This window comes from Salmo trutta, chromosome 20 (assembly GCF_901001165.1).
Source record: "Salmo trutta chromosome 20, fSalTru1.1, whole genome shotgun sequence".
NCBI lineage: Eukaryota > Metazoa > Chordata > Actinopteri > Salmoniformes > Salmonidae > Salmo > Salmo trutta.
In genome coordinates, this window is record NC_042976.1 from 18,729,699 (window position 1) to 18,750,744 (window position 21,046).

The 21,046-nt window shown below is 42.9% G+C and overlaps 1 protein-coding gene across 2 annotated transcripts in view; it reads left to right on the forward strand.

Moving 5' to 3' along the window:
* LOC115155636 (receptor tyrosine-protein kinase erbB-4-like) overlaps nucleotides 1–21,046 on the forward strand; it is a 567,818-nt gene that overhangs the window by 437,970 nt on the left and 108,802 nt on the right. For both annotated transcript variants that reach the window (XM_029702449.1, XM_029702450.1), the window contains exons 13-15: nucleotides 4,841–4,973; nucleotides 7,499–7,570; nucleotides 14,841–14,934. In XM_029702449.1, coding sequence (XP_029558309.1) covers nucleotides 4,841–4,973; nucleotides 7,499–7,570; nucleotides 14,841–14,934 — 299 coding nt within the window. The remainder of the gene's footprint in view (nucleotides 1–4,840; nucleotides 4,974–7,498; nucleotides 7,571–14,840; nucleotides 14,935–21,046) is intronic.

The following is a 21,046-nucleotide window of genomic DNA, read 5'->3' on the forward strand; positions in this document are numbered from 1 at the left end:
CACGTACACACACACAAATGCACGCACACAAGCCTGTGTATACACAATCATACACACACACTCAACTAATTTCAGTCCTAACCCAACTTAGATCTGGACACCGTTTCTGATACTGTTTGTCAACATTGTACAGTCATATCTTCTTAAATACAATGTAAAGAGCTACAATTATGATAGAGTGCGGTGCAATTGGACTCATGAGAGAATTCAGTTACCACTGGTTCCTCTCCTACTAATATCTCAGTCTTAGGCATTTATGTATTATAATAATCAGTTACCACTGGTTCCTCTCCTACTAATATCTCAGTCTTAGGCATTTATGTATTATAATAATCAGTTACCACTGGTTCCTCTCCTACTAATATCTCAGTCTTAGGCATTTATGTATTATAATAATCAGTTACCACTGGTTCCTCTCCTACTAATATCTCAGTCTTAGGCATTTATGTATTATAATAATCAGTTACCACTGGTTCCTCTCCTACTAATATCTCAGTCTTAGGCATTTATGTATTATAATAATCAGTTACCACTGGTTCCTCTCCTACTAATATCTCAGTCTTAGGCATTCATGTATTATAATAATCAGTTACCACTGGTTCCTCTCCTACTAATATCTCAGTCTTAGGCATTTATGTATTATAATAATCAGTTACCACTGGTTCCTCTCCTACTAATATCTCAGTCTTAGGCATTTATGTATTATAATAATCAGTTACCACTGGTTCCTCTCCTACTAATATCTCAGTCTTAGGCATTCATGTATTATAATAATCAGTTACCACTGGTTCCTCTCCTACTAATATCTCAGTCTTAGGCATTCATGTATTATAATAATCAGTTACCACTGGTTCCTCTCCTACTAATATCTCAGTCTTAGGCATTCATGTATTATAATAATCAGTTACCACTGGTTCCTCTCCTACTAATATCTCAGTCTTAGGCATTCATGTATTATAATAATCAGTTACCACTGGTTCCTCTCCTACTAATATCTCAGTCTTAGGCATTCATGTATTATAATAATCAGTTACCACTGGTTCCTCTCCTACTAATATCTCAGTCTTAGGCATTCATGTATTATAATAATCAGTTACCACTGGTTCCTCTCCTACTAATATCTCAGTCTTAGGCATTTATGTATTATAATAATCAGTTACCACTGGTTCCTCTCCTACTAATATCTCAGTCTTAGGCATTCATGTATTATAATAATCAGTTACCACTGGTTCCTCTCCTACTAATATCTCAGTCTTAGGCATTCATGTATTAATGTAAATCAGTTACAGGTAGTGGTTAGAGCATTGGGCCAGTAACCGGACGGTTGCTGGACCGAATCCCCGAGCTGGGTTAAATGCGGAAGACACATTTCAGTTGAATACAGGTATCTCTCTTCTCCTCACCTCTCTTCTCCTCACTCATCTTCCCCTCTTCTCCTCTTCTCCTCTTCTCCTCTTCTCCTCTTCTACTCTTCTCCTCACTCATCTTCCCCTCTTCTCCTCTTCTCCTCTTCTCCTCTTCTACTCTTCTCCTCACTCCTCTTCCCCTCTTCTACTCTTCTCCTCACTCCTCACTCCTCTTCTCCTCTCTCCTCTTCTCCTCACTCCTCTTCTCCTCTTCTCCTCACTCCTCTTCTCCTCTTCTCCTCTCTCCTCTTCTCCTCACTCCTCTTCTCCTCTCTCCTCTTCTCCTCACTCCTCTTCTCCTCTTCTCCTCACTCCTCTTCTCCTCACTCCTCACTCCTCTTCTCACTCCTCACTCCTCTTCTCCTCACTCCTCACTCCTCTTCTCCTCTTCCCCTCTTCTCCTCACTCCTCTTCTCATCTTCCTCTATTCTCTTCTTCACCTCTTCTCCTCTTCCCCACTTCTCCTCTTCCTCCTCTCTCCTCTTCCCCTCTTCTCCCTTTCTTCTCTTCCCTCCTCAACAGTCTTCAGGTGTCACACACTCTTAGCTGGCTGACTTTGAGAAGTTGGACTGTGTCTATGAGTCAGACAGTTCTCCTTCACTGTGTGTGTGTGTGTGCGTGCGCGCGTGCAGGCGTGTTCCTGTGAATTTGTGTGTTTGTGCGTGCTTGTGTGTGTGTGTGTGTTACCCTAGCCATAGCACAAGGTGGAAAGACAGGCTCTACCCCCCAGCTGTTACCTCCCTACTCATTAGGGTTTCTATGCAGGCTGTGTAGTCAACCTTCTTTGATATAGAGAAGAAAATAGAAACGGTAGCTTCGTGAAGTGTTCACCATGCACACTCACTTGAATTACTACTTAGCTTACGGCCCTAATCCATACATAATGCACTACTTTAAGATGTACACTATAGTAATACAGTACACTATTCTAAGTAGAGCATTTTCTATGTAGGGAATAGAGCGCCATTTGGGATGCATCTTTACATCCACATGTTTAGACCTCATCTTGTCTTTATCCCTGAAAAACGGGTATGAATGGACCTGTGGTTCTTTCTTCTTCCTTTCCCTCCTTTTCTCCTTATTTTTCATTCAGAAGTAGGATGTTGTGATGCATGATGGGTATTGTCTTCCGTTAACGTCGGCCCATTGTTGGAAGCCCTCTCTCGGCTCTGGTTACTTGGCTTGTTTGACAGTCCCCTCCGGCGTCTCCGCGTTTCCCTGAAGACGGACCTGGCTCAGCGTTTGACGCAAATAGAGTCCAAACTGTGTGTTTTCAATGGGAGTCAGAAACTTTGATGTCAGCATCTTTTTGATCCCATTGTGTACTATATCGTTTCAACTCTCTGTGTCTCTATGTGTCTCTCTCTCTCTGTGTCTCTCTCTGTCTCTCTCTCTGTGTCTCTCTCTGTCTCTCTCTCTGTCTCTCTCTCTGTCTCTCTCTCTCTCTCTCTGTCTCTCTCTTTCTCTCTCTCTCTCTCTCTCTCTCTCTCTCTCTCTCTCTCTCTGGTTGCCTACGTCTTTGAAGCACAAAGTGAAGCACTGGAACAGAGATGCTTATGTTTCACACGAATCGCAATGCTTTCATGCCCTCTATTTTTTTTATCTCTCTCTCTCTCCCCTAAAGCCATCCTCTCTCGCGCGCACATGCGCATTTCATTTTCACATTTCTTAAGCATTCTGGACATGACACCAAAACACAGAATGCCCCCTGACTTACATTTGGCCTGAACCTCAAAGTCAGGGTTGAATGATTGTGACTGTAGCTCTGCGGGCTCTGTCTCTGCTGCCCAACAAATACATGCAGTCTCTTTATGCTTCTCCGGTGGGAGGGGAAGCCAGTACAGTGCCAGTGGCAGGGCAGAGCAGAGGGGTGCAGTGCTGAACTAGGCCAGGCCAGACAGCCTGTTGCTCTCTGTTGCTGTAGACCTGCCAGACACCACATTCGACCGCAAGGGGAATGGAAATCACTTCTGACATTTTGGCTACATCCCAAATGGTACCATATTCGCTATGTAGTGCACTACTTTTGACCATTGTGCATAGGTCCCTGGTCAAAAGTAGTGCACTGTATTGGGAATAGGGTGCCATTTGAGACACAACCGTTGCATGAGATAGTAGCCCCGCAGACCCTCAATGTTCTCACAATGTTGTGTACAATGTTGGGTAACAATCTTAGAACCTAGAAACTAATCTGGAGTGTGGGCTGGCCAGGTCCTCCATTTGAACTGTCTGTCATAATAGCACCAACCATATATAAATGGAGCTGAAGAGGGACCTCACTCCTGGTATTATTATGCACAGAGAGTAGGCTACTCATGCTGCAGTGGTATGGCATCCGTCCTCTCATATGAGTTGAGTACAGAGATCCTATTTCCTGCACAGAGGGACGGTTGGACTTAAAGCCCTCTCTCTCTTGTTTCCTTCATCATTGTATTTGCCAGCATTTGCTGATGCTGAAAATAGATGATAGAGTTAAGGGCAAATTTTCCACTTTCTGTCTTTCATTTCCCCCCTTTTGTTTCCCCTTGTCTTATCGTTCGTCATCAGTGTTAGCTTGTACATCCAGGTGTTATTCAAGCTACTTTAGTACCCCGTCACTGTTTGGTCAGCACTATTATAATGGAAGAACACAGCTACAGCTGGGTCCACATTCAGCTCCACAGTGTGTCTCCTCTCACAGACGTGTGTTGGGCATGTTTCTCCCTCTCTACAGTAGCTCTGCTTTGTTAGATACATGCTCTAAATTCACTATGCACTTCTAACAAAGGGCTTTGATATAGATCTCCATGGTGGGTCTGGCTGCCATTACCTGTTCCAGATGACAGACAGTCCAGTCTAGACAATGAGCATTTGACCATGGATCCACTCTCCCTCAGATGGATAGAGAGGAGGACAGAGAGTTGAAACCACTGTTTTACTGACTGGCCTTATATGAACACACACTCTATTGATTGGTTCAGCCAACTGCTGGGTTGCAAGCTTTAAAGCAAGGTTGGGTTATTGGTGCTGGGTTATTGGTGCTGGGTTATTGGTGCTGGGTTATTGAGATATGAGGGCGGCAGGTAGCCTAGCGGTTAAGAGCGTTGGGCCAGTAATGGAAAGATTACTGGTTTGAATGCCCAAGCCAACTAAGTGAGAAGTCTGTAAATGTGCCCTTGAGTAAGGCACTTAACCCTATTTGCTCCTGTAAGTCGCTCTGAATAAGAGCGTCTGGTAAATTACTAACATGTAAAAAAAGGCCTTCTAGCCTTCTTTAGAGCTGAAGTAATTTCACCACTTTTGGTAGCCAATGGCTCCAACAATATCATTTCAGATAAAGTCAAGCATTTATAAATACTATCAGTGTCCAGTACCTAACCCTGTCATGCTACTGTGGATGGTGTTTGACCTTCTGTCTGACCCCTAACCCTAACCTGTATTCTTGTGTTTCTCAGCTACTGAGCAGATGGTGTGTGACCCTCTGTGTTCGGACGCTGGCTGCTGGGGGCCGGGACCAGACCAGTGCCTGTCCTGTCGCTACTTTAGTAGGGGACGCATCTGTGTGGACACCTGCAATCTCTATGAAGGGTGAGTTACAGATGACAGTTTCACACAATGAGAGATACTATAGACTCTTGACAGTATAACACAATGACATTATGACAGTATCACTCTCAATATGCATGAAGATAAAGGCAAATACAGCTGTCAAACTAACAAACCTTTAACTTTTATCTCATTGTAAGTTACGACTTCTTTTGATGGCTTCTAGGTCTGAATTGTTTTGATCTAGTGATTTTTTTTAGTACACTCTCAGAAATAAAGGTTTATATTTGTTCCTAAAGGGTTACAGCCGCTTGTCACTAGGGTGAGACAGTTCATAACTCAGATAGTACCATTCTCCACAGGTACAAAACCAGGCTTTTTCCTTTATATATAGTACCACCACAGTGACAAAGCCATTCATTCCATGTACTGAATATAGCACAAATGAACAGTTAAACTTGTACAACACTTCCATTCACGGATGGGCAAAAATACAAATGAAAGCCACGCCCCCACTAAGCCACACCTCCAACATAATTTTCCGGTGTGCCTTGCCTTTTTGAGTGAATTGTGATAGTGTGTTAGTGACAGAGACATGGTTGTTGAATTCATTCATGTTCAGTTCTTTGGCCTTGACCAAGTGACTTACTAGACATATATTATCATTAAAATTAAACTCTTTATGACCACACATATAGTATAAGGCCTTATTTTTAGGCCTAGCTTTACCCTAATACAGTGGCCTGAAACTCATGGTTTACAGGCCATATCAGGCCTGCAAGTAGGCTTGAAAAATTCCAGTAATATTCCCAAAATTCCCAGATTTTCAAAAAACCTGGTTAAAGCATGTCCTGCATATTTCCTCCAATTTCCAGGAATCTTTCAATCGAGATTTCTGGAAAACCTGGGACAGTTACAAGAATTTTGCAACCCAAGTAACATTACGCTGGCTTGCAAAGTGATTTGTACTTCCTATTGGAATCCAGCCAGAGTTAAGATATCCAAAAGTTATAATTGTATTAACCCGCAACCTGCATTTATAATGACTGTAAGTGTTAGGAACATTGTGAGAAGACTACCTAAGCCATTTAAACTAGAACAAACATTTCAGTAATGGGTGCAAAAAATCTAACTAACTCATTTGATTAGTTAAATGTATGTTATCATTGTGTAGCATATGATTAATCAATAAATGTACATGCAAAAACACAGATATTCAAAAAATGTTTTTAAACAATCTACCTGCGGTAGAGCATGCTGGGCAATATGATGATAATAATAGTGATGGTACAAATGTTGTCTTTTTAAGGTACCACACCAGTGACAAAGCCAATAGTTCCTTTTAGGTGGCAAAAATTCATCATTGTACCTTATGGTGGGTATTGAGGGTACACAAAATATGGGAAACAGAAATGTACCTTCACGTTTTACCCCTATTTTTGAGAACGAGAGTGTGATGATTGTACCTTAATATTCAAAATATGGGGTACAGAAATGTACCATTATACTCTTTATCTACACATGTACCCTAAAAGGTAGCGAACAGTACCATGTGAGATCATTATGTGTACATCTAGGGAATAATACCATACCCTTATTTCTAAGAGTAGTACTATGTATCTCTGCATGTATTACCTGCTCTACAGACTACTGAGTGTAAAATATAACAACTGTCTGTGCAGACACCAGTCTCTTCCCTTTTTCATTCTGATAACTGGAGAAAACATTGTGTAAACACAATCTAAAGGCTCAGGAGAATGACAGAAAAATACTGCAAGAATGGACTTAAATGTCAGAGAAAAATAGATGAAGTTGCATCCCAAATGGCATCCTATTCCCATATAGTGCACTCATTTTGACCTGAGCGCTATGGGCCCTGGTCAAAAGTAATGCACTTTATAATGATTAGGGTGCCATTTGGGACGCAACAGAGACAAGGACAGGTCAAACACAGCACAGAGAACTTCATACAAGAAGGATAAACCCCCGCAACAATACACTTCAGTGAGTGAATAACAGGGGAAATAAAATGGTTGTTCAGATCTGTTGCAGGGTGGATTTACAGAGTACGGATGTTACAATATGTGAGACAGAAACACACACGCACGCACGCACGCACGCAAACACGCACACACACACACACACACACACAGGAGTGTACTTACTGTGAGTAGGAGCATAGGTGACAACATGGAGTGGTCTAAGGGAGTGTACTTGATCGGGGGGGGGGGATTGGTTATGGGTTCGTAGGAGCATTTCCTGCATTATTTTTACATCTCTACATTGTCTATTTTGTTATGTGTTGTGTTTATTGTTTACCTGTATAATCCTCTCTAATACATTGTTTAAAAGGCTGTGAGACAACAGGTGAGACGTTTAAAGTTAAACATCACCATCTGAACCGTAAACCAGACTAAAGATAAAGCTAAACCAGTGTGGTGTCTGGGTAATGTTTAAATAGAAATAGAATAACAACATAGTTACTGTATGTCTAGAAATAGACTATATGTCTATGGCTGGTGTACACTACAGTAGACACAGAAATGGATGACTGTTTCTCCTTCCAGACTGACAGGCTCTAGGTCCAGGCAGCCGTCGGGACCCTTCGTGGTCGAGAAGCGTGCGGCCAGTTTGGAGAGGTATGCCAAACGAGGGCAGGGGGGTTAGGCGTGTCACTGCGTGTCACAGTCACTGCTTGCGCACGGGGCCACGCTCTGCCTACCTGTCTGCCTGTCTGCACTCCACCACTCACAGCTCGGCCAATCAAAGAGTTGCAAGAGATGCTACTAACCAATCCCAGAGCCACGAGATGCTACTGATTGAAGTCTACTGAGATTTACATCCTGTATAACATATACAGTGGGGGAAAAAAGTATTTGATCCCCTGCTGATTTTGTACGTTTGCCCACTGACAAAGAAAGGATGAGTCTATAATTTTAATGGTAGGTTTATTTGAACAGTGAGACAGAATAACAACAAAAGTATCCAAAAAAACGCACGTCAGAAATTTTATAAATTGATTTGCATTTTAATGAGGGAAATAAGTATTTGACCCCCTCTCAATCAGAAAAATTTCTGGCTCCCAGGTGTCTTTTATACAGGTAACGAGCTGAGATTAGGAGCACACTCTTAAAGTGACTGCTCCTAACCGCAGCTTGTTACCTGTAAAAAAGACACCTGTCCACAGAAGCAATCAATCAGATTCCAAACTCGCCACCATGGCCAAGACCAAAGAGCTCTCCAAGGATGTCAGGGACAAGATTGTAGACCTACGCAAGGCTGGAATGGGTTACAAGACCATCGCCAAGCAGCTTGGTGAGAAGGTGACAACATTTGGTGCGATTATTCGCAATTGGAAGAAACACAAAAGAACTGTCAATATCCCTCGGCCTGGGGCTCCATGCAAGATCTCACCTCGTGGAGTTGCAATGATCATGAGAACGGTGAGGAATCAGCCCAGAACTACACGGGAGGATCTTGTCAATGATCTCAAGGCAGCTGGGACCATAGTCACCAAGAAAACAATTGGTAACACACTACGCCGTGAAGGACTGAAATCCTGCAGTGCCCGCAAGGTCCCCCTGCTCAAGAATACATATACATGCCTGTCTGAAGTTTGCCAATAAACATCTGAATGATTCAGAGGACAACTGGTGAAAGTGTTGTGGTCAGATGAGACCAAAATGACCAAAACTCACCGTGTTTGGAGGACGAGGAATGCTGCCTATGACCCCAAGAACACCATCTCCACCGTCAAACATGGAGGTGGAAACGTTACGCTTTGGGGGTGTTTTTCTGCTAAGGGGACAGGACAACTTCACCGCATCAAAGGACGGGGCCATGTACCGTCAAATCTTGGGTGAGAACCTCCTTCCCTCAGCCAGGGCATTGAAAATGGGTCATTCCAGCATGACAATGACCCAAAACACACGGCCAAGGCAACAAAGGAGTGGCTCAAGAAGAAGCACATTAAGGTCCTGGAGTGGCCTAGCCAGTCTCCAGACCATAATCCCATAGAAAATCTGTGGAGGGAGCTGAAGGTTCGAGTTGCCAATCGGCAGCCTCGAAACCTTAATGACTTGGAGAAGATCTGCAAAGAGGAGTGGGACAAAATCCCTCCTGAGATGTGGGCAAACCTGATGGCCAACTACAAGAAACGTCTGACCTCTGTGATTGCCAACACGGGTTTTGCCACCAAGTACTAAGTCATGTTTTGCAGAGGGGTCAAATACTTCTTTCCCTCATTAAAATGCAAATCATTTTATAACATTTTTTACATGTGTTTTTCTGGATTTTTTTGTTGTTATTCTGTCTCTCACTGTTCAAATAAACCTATTATTAAAATCATAAACTGATCATTTCTTTGTAAGTGGGCAAACGTACAAAATCAGGAGGGGATCAAATACTTTTTTCCCCCACTGTAGGGGCGGTTTCCCAAACACAGATTAAGCCTAGTCTGGGACTAAAAAGCATGCTCAATGGAGAATCTGTCTGGGAAACTACCCAATAGTATTATATTGTATGCATATATGATTGAGACAATGTCTTTTTCACTATGGGGCACTCTTACATTAGGAGGAAAAATATCTACTGTAATTGCATGAATGGTTTATTTTCAGTCCACAAATGCTGTTAAGCATTTCCTATCGTCTCTGTCTTGAAGGTAAATGTTTATTTTTGAGTGACTGAGTCAACACAAACGGTTTGTTAGAAAACAGGATGACACAGAGTGCAACTGTTATAGTGGAGATTTATGTAGGACCTCCTGTAAAGAAGTGAAGACAATGCATAAAAGCTTCTGTCCTCTGGGTTCTGCTAGAACAGAGGTGTTAAGTGCTCAGTGTAGCAGACAGACAGACAGACCATGCCTCTGTCCTACAACAAGAATAGCACCCACCCAGTCACTGACTGCAGAGCGAGAGAAAGAGAGAGACAGTAAGAAACAGAAACAGAGACCATTCCGGAAGCCAGAGAGAGAGACCGACATAAAATAGACAGAGAGAGAGAGAGAGAGAGAGAGAGAGAGAGCAGCTTAGGCTATAGAGAAGCTTAACCCTACGGAGAGCCAAGGGAGTCTTAGCTAACATAAAGGAGATGTTAAACCATAACCCATTTAAACCATAGCTGTACAAGACAAAGACCTACCTCCCGTGCCACCCTACATGACATTGTGTCGTCTGGATAAAGCCTAATTAATCCTAATTTGGTTTTAGGTCCCACAGAGGAGTCCCACTTGGTATTAGACAGAGGGAAGAAGTACCACACGAACTGGCAGACACGCGCATGCACGCACGCACGCACACACGCACGCACGCACGCACACACACACACGCACACACACGCACACACACGCTCACACATGCACGCATAGCATCAGGGCCTGCCCTCTCTCTCCTTGTATGTTTAAATCAGGGTGCCAAGGCAACTCTGTCTTACTTTGTCGTCGTTATTTCATGACTTTCCAAGCCCCGCCAGTGACTTCATATTTTACTGTTGATTTCTGAATGTATGGAACACCCGTTGGCTTTAGCTGGAAAGCCATGCTATACCCCAAAGTGATGCTATCAATGTAGCCAACATAATTAGCTGTGACGCTTTAGGGTGTAATAGTGTAATACAGAGAAATGCATCAGATTGTATATTCTCTACGTGTGCATGCTCAACGGTTAATGTATGTGTCCCAAATGGCACTCCAGTCCCTACATAGTGCACCCTATGGTTTTCCTTATGTGCCTTGGTCAAAAGTAGTGCACTATATATGGACGCAGCCCATAACATCCTCCAGTGACCTTCAGTGCCAAATTAAACTGGAGAAGACACACACACACACACACACACAGACTCTCTCTCTTTATCTCTCTAGTACAATCCTGCCTTCATTTAGCAGCATTTTTCTTTTTAGGTCTATCTGCTGCAGAATCTCTCTCCCTGATACATTTACTGAAGGTTCACACAGATCTATATTTTATTGATAGTTTTCTCTGTCTCTCTCCCAAACAAATTTTGACATTGATTCTGGCAATTGATTGAGGTTTAAGAAATGTATTAGAACTGGGAACAAGCTCTTGCACAGTTTTAAAAACTTGCCAGCACATTATGTGGCAACCAGTAAAAGTAAAGGGATATTGGATTTGGCTCGGCTTGAAAATAATGCTAAATAAATAATGAATGTACAATGTTATTTTGATTTGTTTTGACTAAAAACTCTAGGGGAGACTGGGGTAAGTTGAGCCATTTTTTTACGGTCAGGATCACTCTGTCCAGGGAAATATAATATTCTTCAGAACAAAGATATCTATATACACTGAGTATACCAAACATTAAGAACATCTTCCTAATATTGATTTGCACCCCCTTTTTCCCTCAGAACAGCCTCAATTTGTCAGGGCATGGACTCTACAAGGTGTGAGAAGTGTTCCACATGGATGCTGGCCCATGTTGACTCCAATGCTTCCCACAGTTGTGTCAAGTTGGCTGGATGTCCTTTGGGTGGTAGACCGTTTTTGATACAGACGGGCAACTGCTCAGCGTGAAAAGCCCACCAGCGTTGCAGTTCTTGACATAAACCAGTGCACCTGGTACCTACTACCATACCCCTTTCAAAGGCACTTAAATGTCTTGTCTTGCCCATTAACCCTCTGAATTGCACACATTCAACAATCCATGTCTCAGTTCTCAAGGCTTAAAAGTCATTATTTAACCTGTCTCCTCCCCTTCATCTACACTGATTGAAGTGTATTTAACAAGTGACATCAATAAGGGATCATAGCTTTCACCTGGATTCACTTGGTAAGCCTATGTCATGGAAAGAGCAGGTGTTCTTAATGTTTTGTATACTCAGTGTATATCCTCAGGATGTTGTGTAATCAGTAATCAGAATTCATGTAAACGTTATAGTTTTGATCCGAAGGGCAGGGTAAGTTAAGCCGCCTACACATTTCTGTACTGAATGAAATATTACCACTACCTTTTTAAACTAAACTCAGCAAAACTGCATTTATTTTCAGAAAACTTAACATGTGTAAATATTTGTATGAACATAGCAAGATTCAACAACTGAGATATAAACTGAACAAGTTCCACAGACATGTGACTAACAGAAATGGAATAATGTGTCCCTGAACAAAGGGGGGGTCAAAATCAAAAGTAACAGTTAGTATCTGGTGTGGCCACCAGCTGTATTAAGTACTGCAGTGCATCTCTTTCTCATGGACTGCACCAGATTTGCCAGTTCTTGCTATGAGATGTTACCCCACTCTTCCACCAAGGCACCTGCAAGTTCCCGGACATTTCTGTGGGGAATGGCCCTAGCCCTCACCCTCCGATCCAACAGCTCCCAAACATGCTCAATGGGATTGAGATCCGGGCTCTTTGCTGACCATGGCAGAACACTGACATTCCTGTCTTGCAGGAAATCATGCACAGAACGAGCAGTATGGCTGGTGGCATTGTCATGCTGGAGGGTCATGTCAGGATGAGCTTGCAGGAAGGGTACCACATGAGGGAGGAGGATGTCTTCCCTGTAACGCACTGCAATGACAACAAGCTCAGTCCGATGATGCTGTGACACACCGCCTCAGACCATGATGGACCCTCCACCTCCAAATCGATCCCCCTCCAGAGTACAGGCCTCGGTGTAATGCTCATTCCATTCGACGATAAACGTGAATCCGACCATCACCCCTGGTGAGACATAACCGCGACTCATCAGTGAAGATGTGGCAGGTAGCCTAGTGGTTAGAGCTGTTGGACTAGTAACCGAAAGATTGCAAGATCAAGTCCCTGAGCTGACAAGGTAAAAATCTGTCATTCTGCCCCTGAACAAGGCTGTTCCTAGGCTGTCATTGAAATTAAGAATTTGTTCTTAACTGACTTGCCTCGATAAATAAATACAAATGTTTTTGTTGATAGCGACTATTTGGAAGAAAGGTATTTCTATTGATAGTATAATGACAGTGATAGGTGGATGCTGTTACCTACTGAACTGAGTTGGATGTCAATTACTTCTTGTTATGACTATAGAATACATACACAGCAAATTATCCAGTGTTACAAAAATAAATGAATTAACACTGTGAGTGTTAATTCAACACTGAAAGTGTTGAGTCTGTGGACCCATATGGACACCAGAACAATGCTAAATGAACACACTGCATAGTGTAAATCCTTATTCAAATATTTCCCAGAGTGCGTTGCCTTCCGAGTAAATTGCAGAGTTACCACCCATGACTGTATGTGTTAGTAACAGAGACATGGTTGTTGCATTTATCCATTTTCAGTCCTGTGAACTTCACCAAGTGAGATCCTAAGCTAATATGTCATCATAACAGTATATACATATTTCACACAATACTTTTTCAGCGACGGTGGGTTTGTGCCCATAGGCGACGTTGTTGCCGGTGATGTCTGGTGAGGACCTGCCTTACACAGTCCAGCCTCTCTCAGCCTATTGCGGACAGTCTGAGCACTGATGGAGGGATTGTGCGTTCCTGGTGTAACTCGGGCAGTTGTTGTTGCCAACCTGTACCTGTCCCGCAGGTGTGATGTTCGGATGTACCGATCCTGTGCAGGTGTTGTTACACGTGGTCTGCCACTGCGAGGACGATCAGCTGTCCGTCCTGTCTCCCTGTAGCATTGTCTTAGGCGTCTCACAGTAGGGACATTGCAATATATTGCCCTGGCCACATCTGCAGTCCTCATGCCCCCTTGCAGCATGCCTAAGGCACGTTCACGCAGATGAGCAGAGACCCGGGGCATCTTTCTTTTGGTGTTTTTCAGACTCAGTAGAAAGGCCTCTTTAGTGTCCTAAGTTTTCATAACTCTGACCGTTCCACAGGTGCATGTTCATTAATTGTTTATGGGTCATTGAACAAGCATGGGAAACAGTGTTTAAACCCTTTACAATGCAGATTTTTACGAATTATCTTTGAAAGACAGGGTCCTGAAAATGGGTCCTGAAAAGTTTTTTTTTTTTGCTGAGTTTATGTCTATCTTTATTTCCTAAAGACAATTCAACACAATCACAATCACATTTTTGTCTTTTAATCTTTTTAAGCATCTTTTAAGACAGGCTTAACTCCTAACAAACATTTTGTACCTTTTTTTACACTTTTAACATAGGCCAGGCCCTGTTGTTACCTCATATCCCAGCGATAACGCCTTGCATTACACCTGGGACGAAAACACTTCAATTTTCTCAACTTGCCTTTGGCTCAACTTACCCCATGACCATTGGCTCACCTTACCTTACTATATTAGCCCACACAGCTACAATGATGCACTTTCATGCTAGATTTAGGACCTCCTATTGAAGCTTATAAAGACCCCAACTGATGTATTTGGATAAACAATCTTAAAATTATCTCCTTTGGTTTAGATACAAGCATTTTGTGTATGTTTTGGCAGAAACAATGGTGTCTCAACCTACCCCACTCTCCCATATGAGTAATGCATTTGTTTTCAAATTGTGATTTAAGCGAATAACAGCAGTGTGTTAGTAGTCAGTTCTCCTTTAGTTTTCATCTGCTGTAGTCCAGGGTCATGCCCAGGCTCATGTCAGCCATCTTAGCATGCTGTTGCTACTAGTGTACAGTATGCAGTGGAAAAGTGTGTATATACCACAGTACCCCATTGACTGCAATGCCTGAGGCCATAAAACCCTGCCAGCTATTCCTCTAGACAGAGTCAGAGGAGCACAGCTCACCTCCCTTCCTCTAGAGCCTGGATCTGACACACTTTGTTCTTTCTCACTGTCTACATCTTCCCCGACTCTCCCTTATCCCTGCCTTCCTCTGTCCCTCTCTGTCTCCCTCCCTCCCTCCCTCCATCTTTCTCTCCTTTCCCCTCTCTTTCCTCCCTTCCTGTCTCCCTCCCTCTCTCCTTCCCTCCATCTCTCTCTGTCTCTCCCAGGGAGGTGCGTGAGTATGACAACGGCTCGGTGTGTGTGGAGTGTGATGCCCAGTGTGAGAGAGCAGATGGTGACTCCCTGACCTGTCATGGCCCGGTAAGATCCTCCAGAGACACAGGTTATCTCAATATGCATACTACCGTGGTCCACACGCTTATGCTCCAAATTCTGTGGACGTTCTCTTGAGTTCATTCTTGTGAGGACAAGAGTGTGGAGAATACATAAAAAATGACCTAAAACTAAAGTTATGCAAGGTAGATTCTCGTGGGTAGCTAGCTAACAATTATTTGTTGCCATTTGGCGTGCTAATAGTAGTACCTATCCAGTTAGCCTTATTGACTTACTATGGGCTTGCAATCTACATACAGTGCCTTCGGGAAAGAATTCAGACCCCTTGACTTTTTCCACATTTTGTTACGTTATAGCCTTATTCTTAAAGGGATAAAAAAAGGCCTCATCATTCCAAAGACAATACCACATAATGACAAAGCGAAATTTGAGAAAAACAAAAACAGAAATACATTCTTTACCTAAGTATTCAGACCATTGGCTATGAGACTCGAAATTTAGCTCAGGTGCATCCTGTTTCCATTGATCATCCTTGAGATGCTTCTACAACTTGATTGGAGTCCACCTGTGGTAAATTCAATTGATTGGACAGGATTTGGAAAGGCACACAACTGTCTATAAACTGTCTATATAAGGTCCCACACTTGACAGTGCATGTCAGAGCAAAAACCAAGCCATGAGGTCAAAAGAATTGTCCGCAGAGCTATGAGAGAGGGTTGTGTCGAGCCACAGATCTGGGGAAGGGTACCAAAAAATGTCTTCTACATTGAAGGTCCCCAAGAAAACAGTGGCCTCCATCATTCTTAAATGGAAAAAGTTTGGAACCACCAAGACTCTTTTTAGAGCTGGCCACTCAGCCAAACAGAGCAATCGGGTGAGAAGGGCCTTGGTCAGGGAGGTGACGAAGAACACGATAGTCACGCTGACAGAGCTCAAAAGTTATTCTGTGGAGATTGGAGAACCTTCCAGAAGGACAACCATCTCTGCAGCACTCCCCCAATCAGGCCTTTATAGTAGAGTGGCCAGATGGAAGCCACTCCTTAGTAAAAGGCACATGACAGCCCCCTTGGAGTTTGCCAAAAGGCACCTAAAGGACTCTCAGACCATGAGAAATAAGATGCTCTGGTATGATGAAAACAAGATTAAACTCTTTGGCCTGAATGCCAAGTGTCCCATCTGGAGGAAACCTGGCACCATCCCTACAGTTAAGCATGGTGGTGGCAGCATCATGCTGTGGGGATATTTTTCAGCGACAGGGACTGGGAGACTAGTCAGGATCGAGGGAAAGATCAACAGAGCAAAGTACAGAGAGATCCTTGATGAAAATCTGCTCCAGAGTGCTCAGGACCTCAGACTGGGGGCGAAGGTTCACCTTCCAACAGGACAATGAGCGTAAGCACACAGCCAAGACAGAAGTGGCTTCGGGACAAGTTTCTGAATGTCCTTGAGTGGCCCAGCTCTTATAGAGACCTGAAAATAGCTGTGCAGCGACGCTCCCCATCCAACCTGACAGAACTTGAGAGGATCTGCAGAGAAGAATGGGAGGAACTCCCAAAATACAGGTGTGCCAAGCTGGTAGTGTCATACCCAAGAAGACTTGAGGCTGTAATCGCTGCCAAAGGTGCTTCAACAAAGTACTGAGTAAAGGGTCTGAATACTTACTGTATGTAAATGTGATATTTCAGTTGTTTATTTTTTATACATTTGCAAACATTTCTAAAACCTGTTTTTGCGTTGTCATTGTGGGCTATTGTGTGTAGATTGATGAGGGTAACACACACACACACACACACACACACACTCACACACACACACACACACACACACACACACACACACACACACACACACACACACACAGAGGCACACACACAAACACACACACACACACACACACATCCTCAAGCATTCATGACTGATAACTTATCCTCACTCCTGCACATTCCAACAGACAAAGAATAATACACAAATGATTGTGTAAAAAATAAATAAAAACCAGAGTGTTAATCAACACTGAAAGTGTTGAGTCTGTGGACCCAAATATTTGCCTTTCAAGTAATTTGTAGAGTTACCACCCATTACTTTATTTGTTAGGGATAGAGAGCTGGTTGTTGCATTCATCCATTTTCGGTCCTAAGCGAATGTTATCGTAAAATGTATATATATTTAACACAATGCCATACATATTTCACGAGGCCTTATTTTGAGGGCCTAGTAGTTTTACCCTAATACAGGGGCCTGAAACTCAGACTCATCACTTTGAACGTAATCCACGCCTATCATTATCATATTTCGCAGCATGCTCTACTACAGGTCAATTGTTTTAATTGTTTGGTTCAACATCATTGTTTGTGCATGTACATGTATTGATTCATTCATTAATCATTAATTCACTAATCCAATATGTTAGTCTAGATCACCATTACTCCACACACATCTCCCCCTCGCCCTCCATTTGGCAAATCTGACCATAACTCTCTCCTCCTGATTCCTGCTCACAAGCAAAACTGAAACAGGTAGTATCATTGACACGGTCAATAATTTAAGTGGTCTGATGAAGCGGATGCTAAACTACAGGAATGTTTCGCTAATACAGACTGGAATATGTTCCGGGATTCATCCGATGGTATTTAGTGTACCACATCAGTCACCGGCTTCAATAATAAGTGCATCAATGATCAATATTGTCCCCACAGTGACCTACGTAGATATACCAACCAGAAGCCATGGATTACAGGTAATATCCGCACTGAGCTAAAGACCAGAGCTGCCGCTTTCAAGGAGTGGGACACTAATAAGAAAGTATTACGCTTATAATAAATCCCTTCTATGCCATTCGATGAACCATCAAACAGGCAAAGTATCAATACAGGGCCATATCAAATCCTACTACACTGGCTCTGATGCTCGTCGGATGTGGCAGGGCTTGCAAACTATCATGGATTACAAAGGGAAACCCAGCCGAGAGCTGCCGATTGACGCAAGACTACCAGACAACCTTAATGCCTTCTGTGCTCGCTTCGAGGCTAGTAACACTGAACCATGCATGAGAGCACCGGCTGTTCTGGATGACTGCGTGATCACACGCTCCGTACCCGATGCGAGTAAGACCTTTAATCAGGTTAACATTCGCAGGGCCAGACAGATTACCAGGACACGTACACAGAGCATGTACTCAGAGCACTCAAACTGTAATACCTACATGTTTCAAGCAGACCACCATAGTCCCTGTACCCAAGAACACCAAGGTAACCTGGTCATGGCTCACATCAACACCATCATACCAGACAACCTGTACCCACTCCAACTCACATACCGCCCAAGCAGATCCACAGATGACGCAATCTATATTCCACTCCACACTGCCATTTCCTACCTGGACAAAATTAACACTTACATGAGAATGTTGTTAATTGCCTACAGCTCAGCACTTAACACCATAAGACACTCCAACAACACATCTGCCATGCTGACCATCAACATGAGGGCCCCTCAGGGGTGGGTGCTTAGTCCCCTCCTTTACTCCCTGTTCACCCATGACAGTGTGGCTGTGCACAAATTCAACACCATTATTAAGTTTGCCGTAGGCCTGACTACCAATGACGATGTGATAGCCTATAGGGAGGAAGTCAGAGATTTGGCAGTGTGGTGCCAAGACAACAACCTCAATGTCAGCAAGACAAAGGAGCTGATCGTGGACTACAGGAAACAGAGGGCTGAGCACGCCCCCATTTGCTTCAACGGGGCTACAGTGGAGCGGGTCGTGCGCTTCAAGTTCCTCGGTGTCAACGTCACTAAGGACCTATCATGGTCCAAATACACCAAGTCAGTCTTGAAGATGCCATGACAACGCTTCTTCCCCCTCAGAAGGCTGAAAAGATTTGTCATGGGTTCTCAGATCCTTAAAGTTATACAGCTGAACCATTGAGAGCATCTTGACTGGCTGCATCACCACTTGGTATGGCAACTGCTTGGCATCCGAACGCATCACTGGGGCTGAGCTCTAGTACCAAAAGGCTCCTGAACAGCTTATACCCCCAAGCCCTAGCTACCCTGACTATTTGCATTGACCCCCTTTTTATTTGCACTGACTCTCTTACACCGCCTCGATGCACACTCACTAGACACTACCCACACAATCCAGCACACACGTACACACTTACACCCCCACACACACAGTCTTGTACAGCTAATCTTGTAGGGACACACAATTCAGTCCCATTCAAAATCATATTTTCCCTAACCTAACCCTAACCCAAAACCCTAACCCACACTTTCACACTCTTCACATACGCTGCTGATACTCTTTATTATCTATCCTGATTGCCGAGTCACTTTTACCTCTACCTACATGTGCCTACTACCTCAACTACCTCGTACCCCTGCCCGTTGACTTGGTACCGGTAGTCCTTGTATGTAATATTGTTATTGTTATTTTATTGTGCTACTATTTCTTATTTTTGTGCACATTTTTCTTACTTATTAACTTTGCATTGTTGGGAAAAGGCTCACAAGTAAACACTTCATGTTAAAGGCTACACCTGTTGTATTTTCTAAGACAATTAAACTGGAACAAACATTACAGTAAAGGGTGCAAAAAATCTAACTAACTGATTGGATTAGTTGAGAATTTTTTATTTATTTATCTTTGTGTAGAATAAGATTAATCACAAACATAGATATTGAAACAAACAATATAAAAAAACACCTGCTTTAGAGCATGCTGGGAAATTAATGATGGACATAGTTTTGGTTCAAAGTGATGTTTTGTTAGTTTCAGGTCCCTGTATTAGGGTAAAGCTAGGCACTCAAAATAAGGCCTTTTGAAAGAAGTATGGTATTGTGTGAAATATGTATATATTTTTATGATGACATATTAGCTTAGGATCTCACTTGATGAAGTTCACAGGACTGAAAATGGATAAATGCAACAACCATGTCTCTGTTACTAACAAATACAGTCATGGGTGGTAACTCTGCAATTTACTCGGAAGGCAACGCACTCTGGGAAATATTTGAATAAGGATTTACACTATGCAGTGTGTTCATTTAGCATTGTTCTGGTGTGCATATGGGTCCACAGACTCAACACTTTCAGTGTTGATTTAACACTCACAGTGTTAATTCATTTATTTTTGTAACACTGGATAATTTGCTGTGTATGTATTCTATAGTCATAATAAGAAGTTATTGACATCCAACTCAGTTCAGTAGGTAACATCATCCACCTATCACTGTCATTATACTATCAGTAGAAATATCTTTCTTCCAAATAGTCGCAATCAGCAAAAACATTTGTATTTATTTTTAAATGTTTTATTCAACCTTTATTTAACTAGGCAAGTCAGTTAAGAACAAATTCTTATTTACAATGACGGCCTATCAAAAGGCAAAAGGCCTCCTGCGGGGACGGGGGCTGGGATGAAAAATACAATAAAAAATACAATAAAAATATAGAACACATTCATCATATTGTGTTTACATATTGTGTTTAAACTGCCCGTTAATTACATCTCTCTAAAGCTTTTCTCTCTGATGTGCATCATAAACTGAAATCACTTGTGACCACAAACAAGCCCTGCATCCCAAATAGCACCATATTTCCAACATAGTGCACTACTTTTGACCAGAGCCCTATGGGCCCTGGTTAAAAGTAGTGCTCTACTTACGGAATATAGTGCCATTTGGGACTTATTCAATGTCTTCTATTGCCCTTGAAGCATGATTAATTGTATTGTCAGTTAAAGTGTGTCTGCGAGCTTCACAATATATTTTATTTCATGTTAACTTATAGGGAAAGTGGCATGTGTTTAAAACTGTCTGTCTGTCTGTCTGTCTGTCTGTCTGTCTGTCTGTCTGTCTGTCTGTCTGTCTGTCTGTCTGTCTGTCTGTCTGTCTGTCTGTCTGTCTGTCTGTCTGTCTGTCTGTCTGTCTGTCTGTCTGTCTGTCTGTCTGTCTGTCTGTGTGAAAGAGTGCGCGCGTGCGGACTTGAGTGCGTGTGTACGTACATGATTGTGTGCTTCCATATATCTGTTTGTGAGTTTGCGTACATGATGTGTGTGTCCCTGTCGACTCTCCGGTTGTCTCAGGCTGTGTGATGATGCTCTTTGTCCTTCACTTCATCTCCAGTCTAGACTAG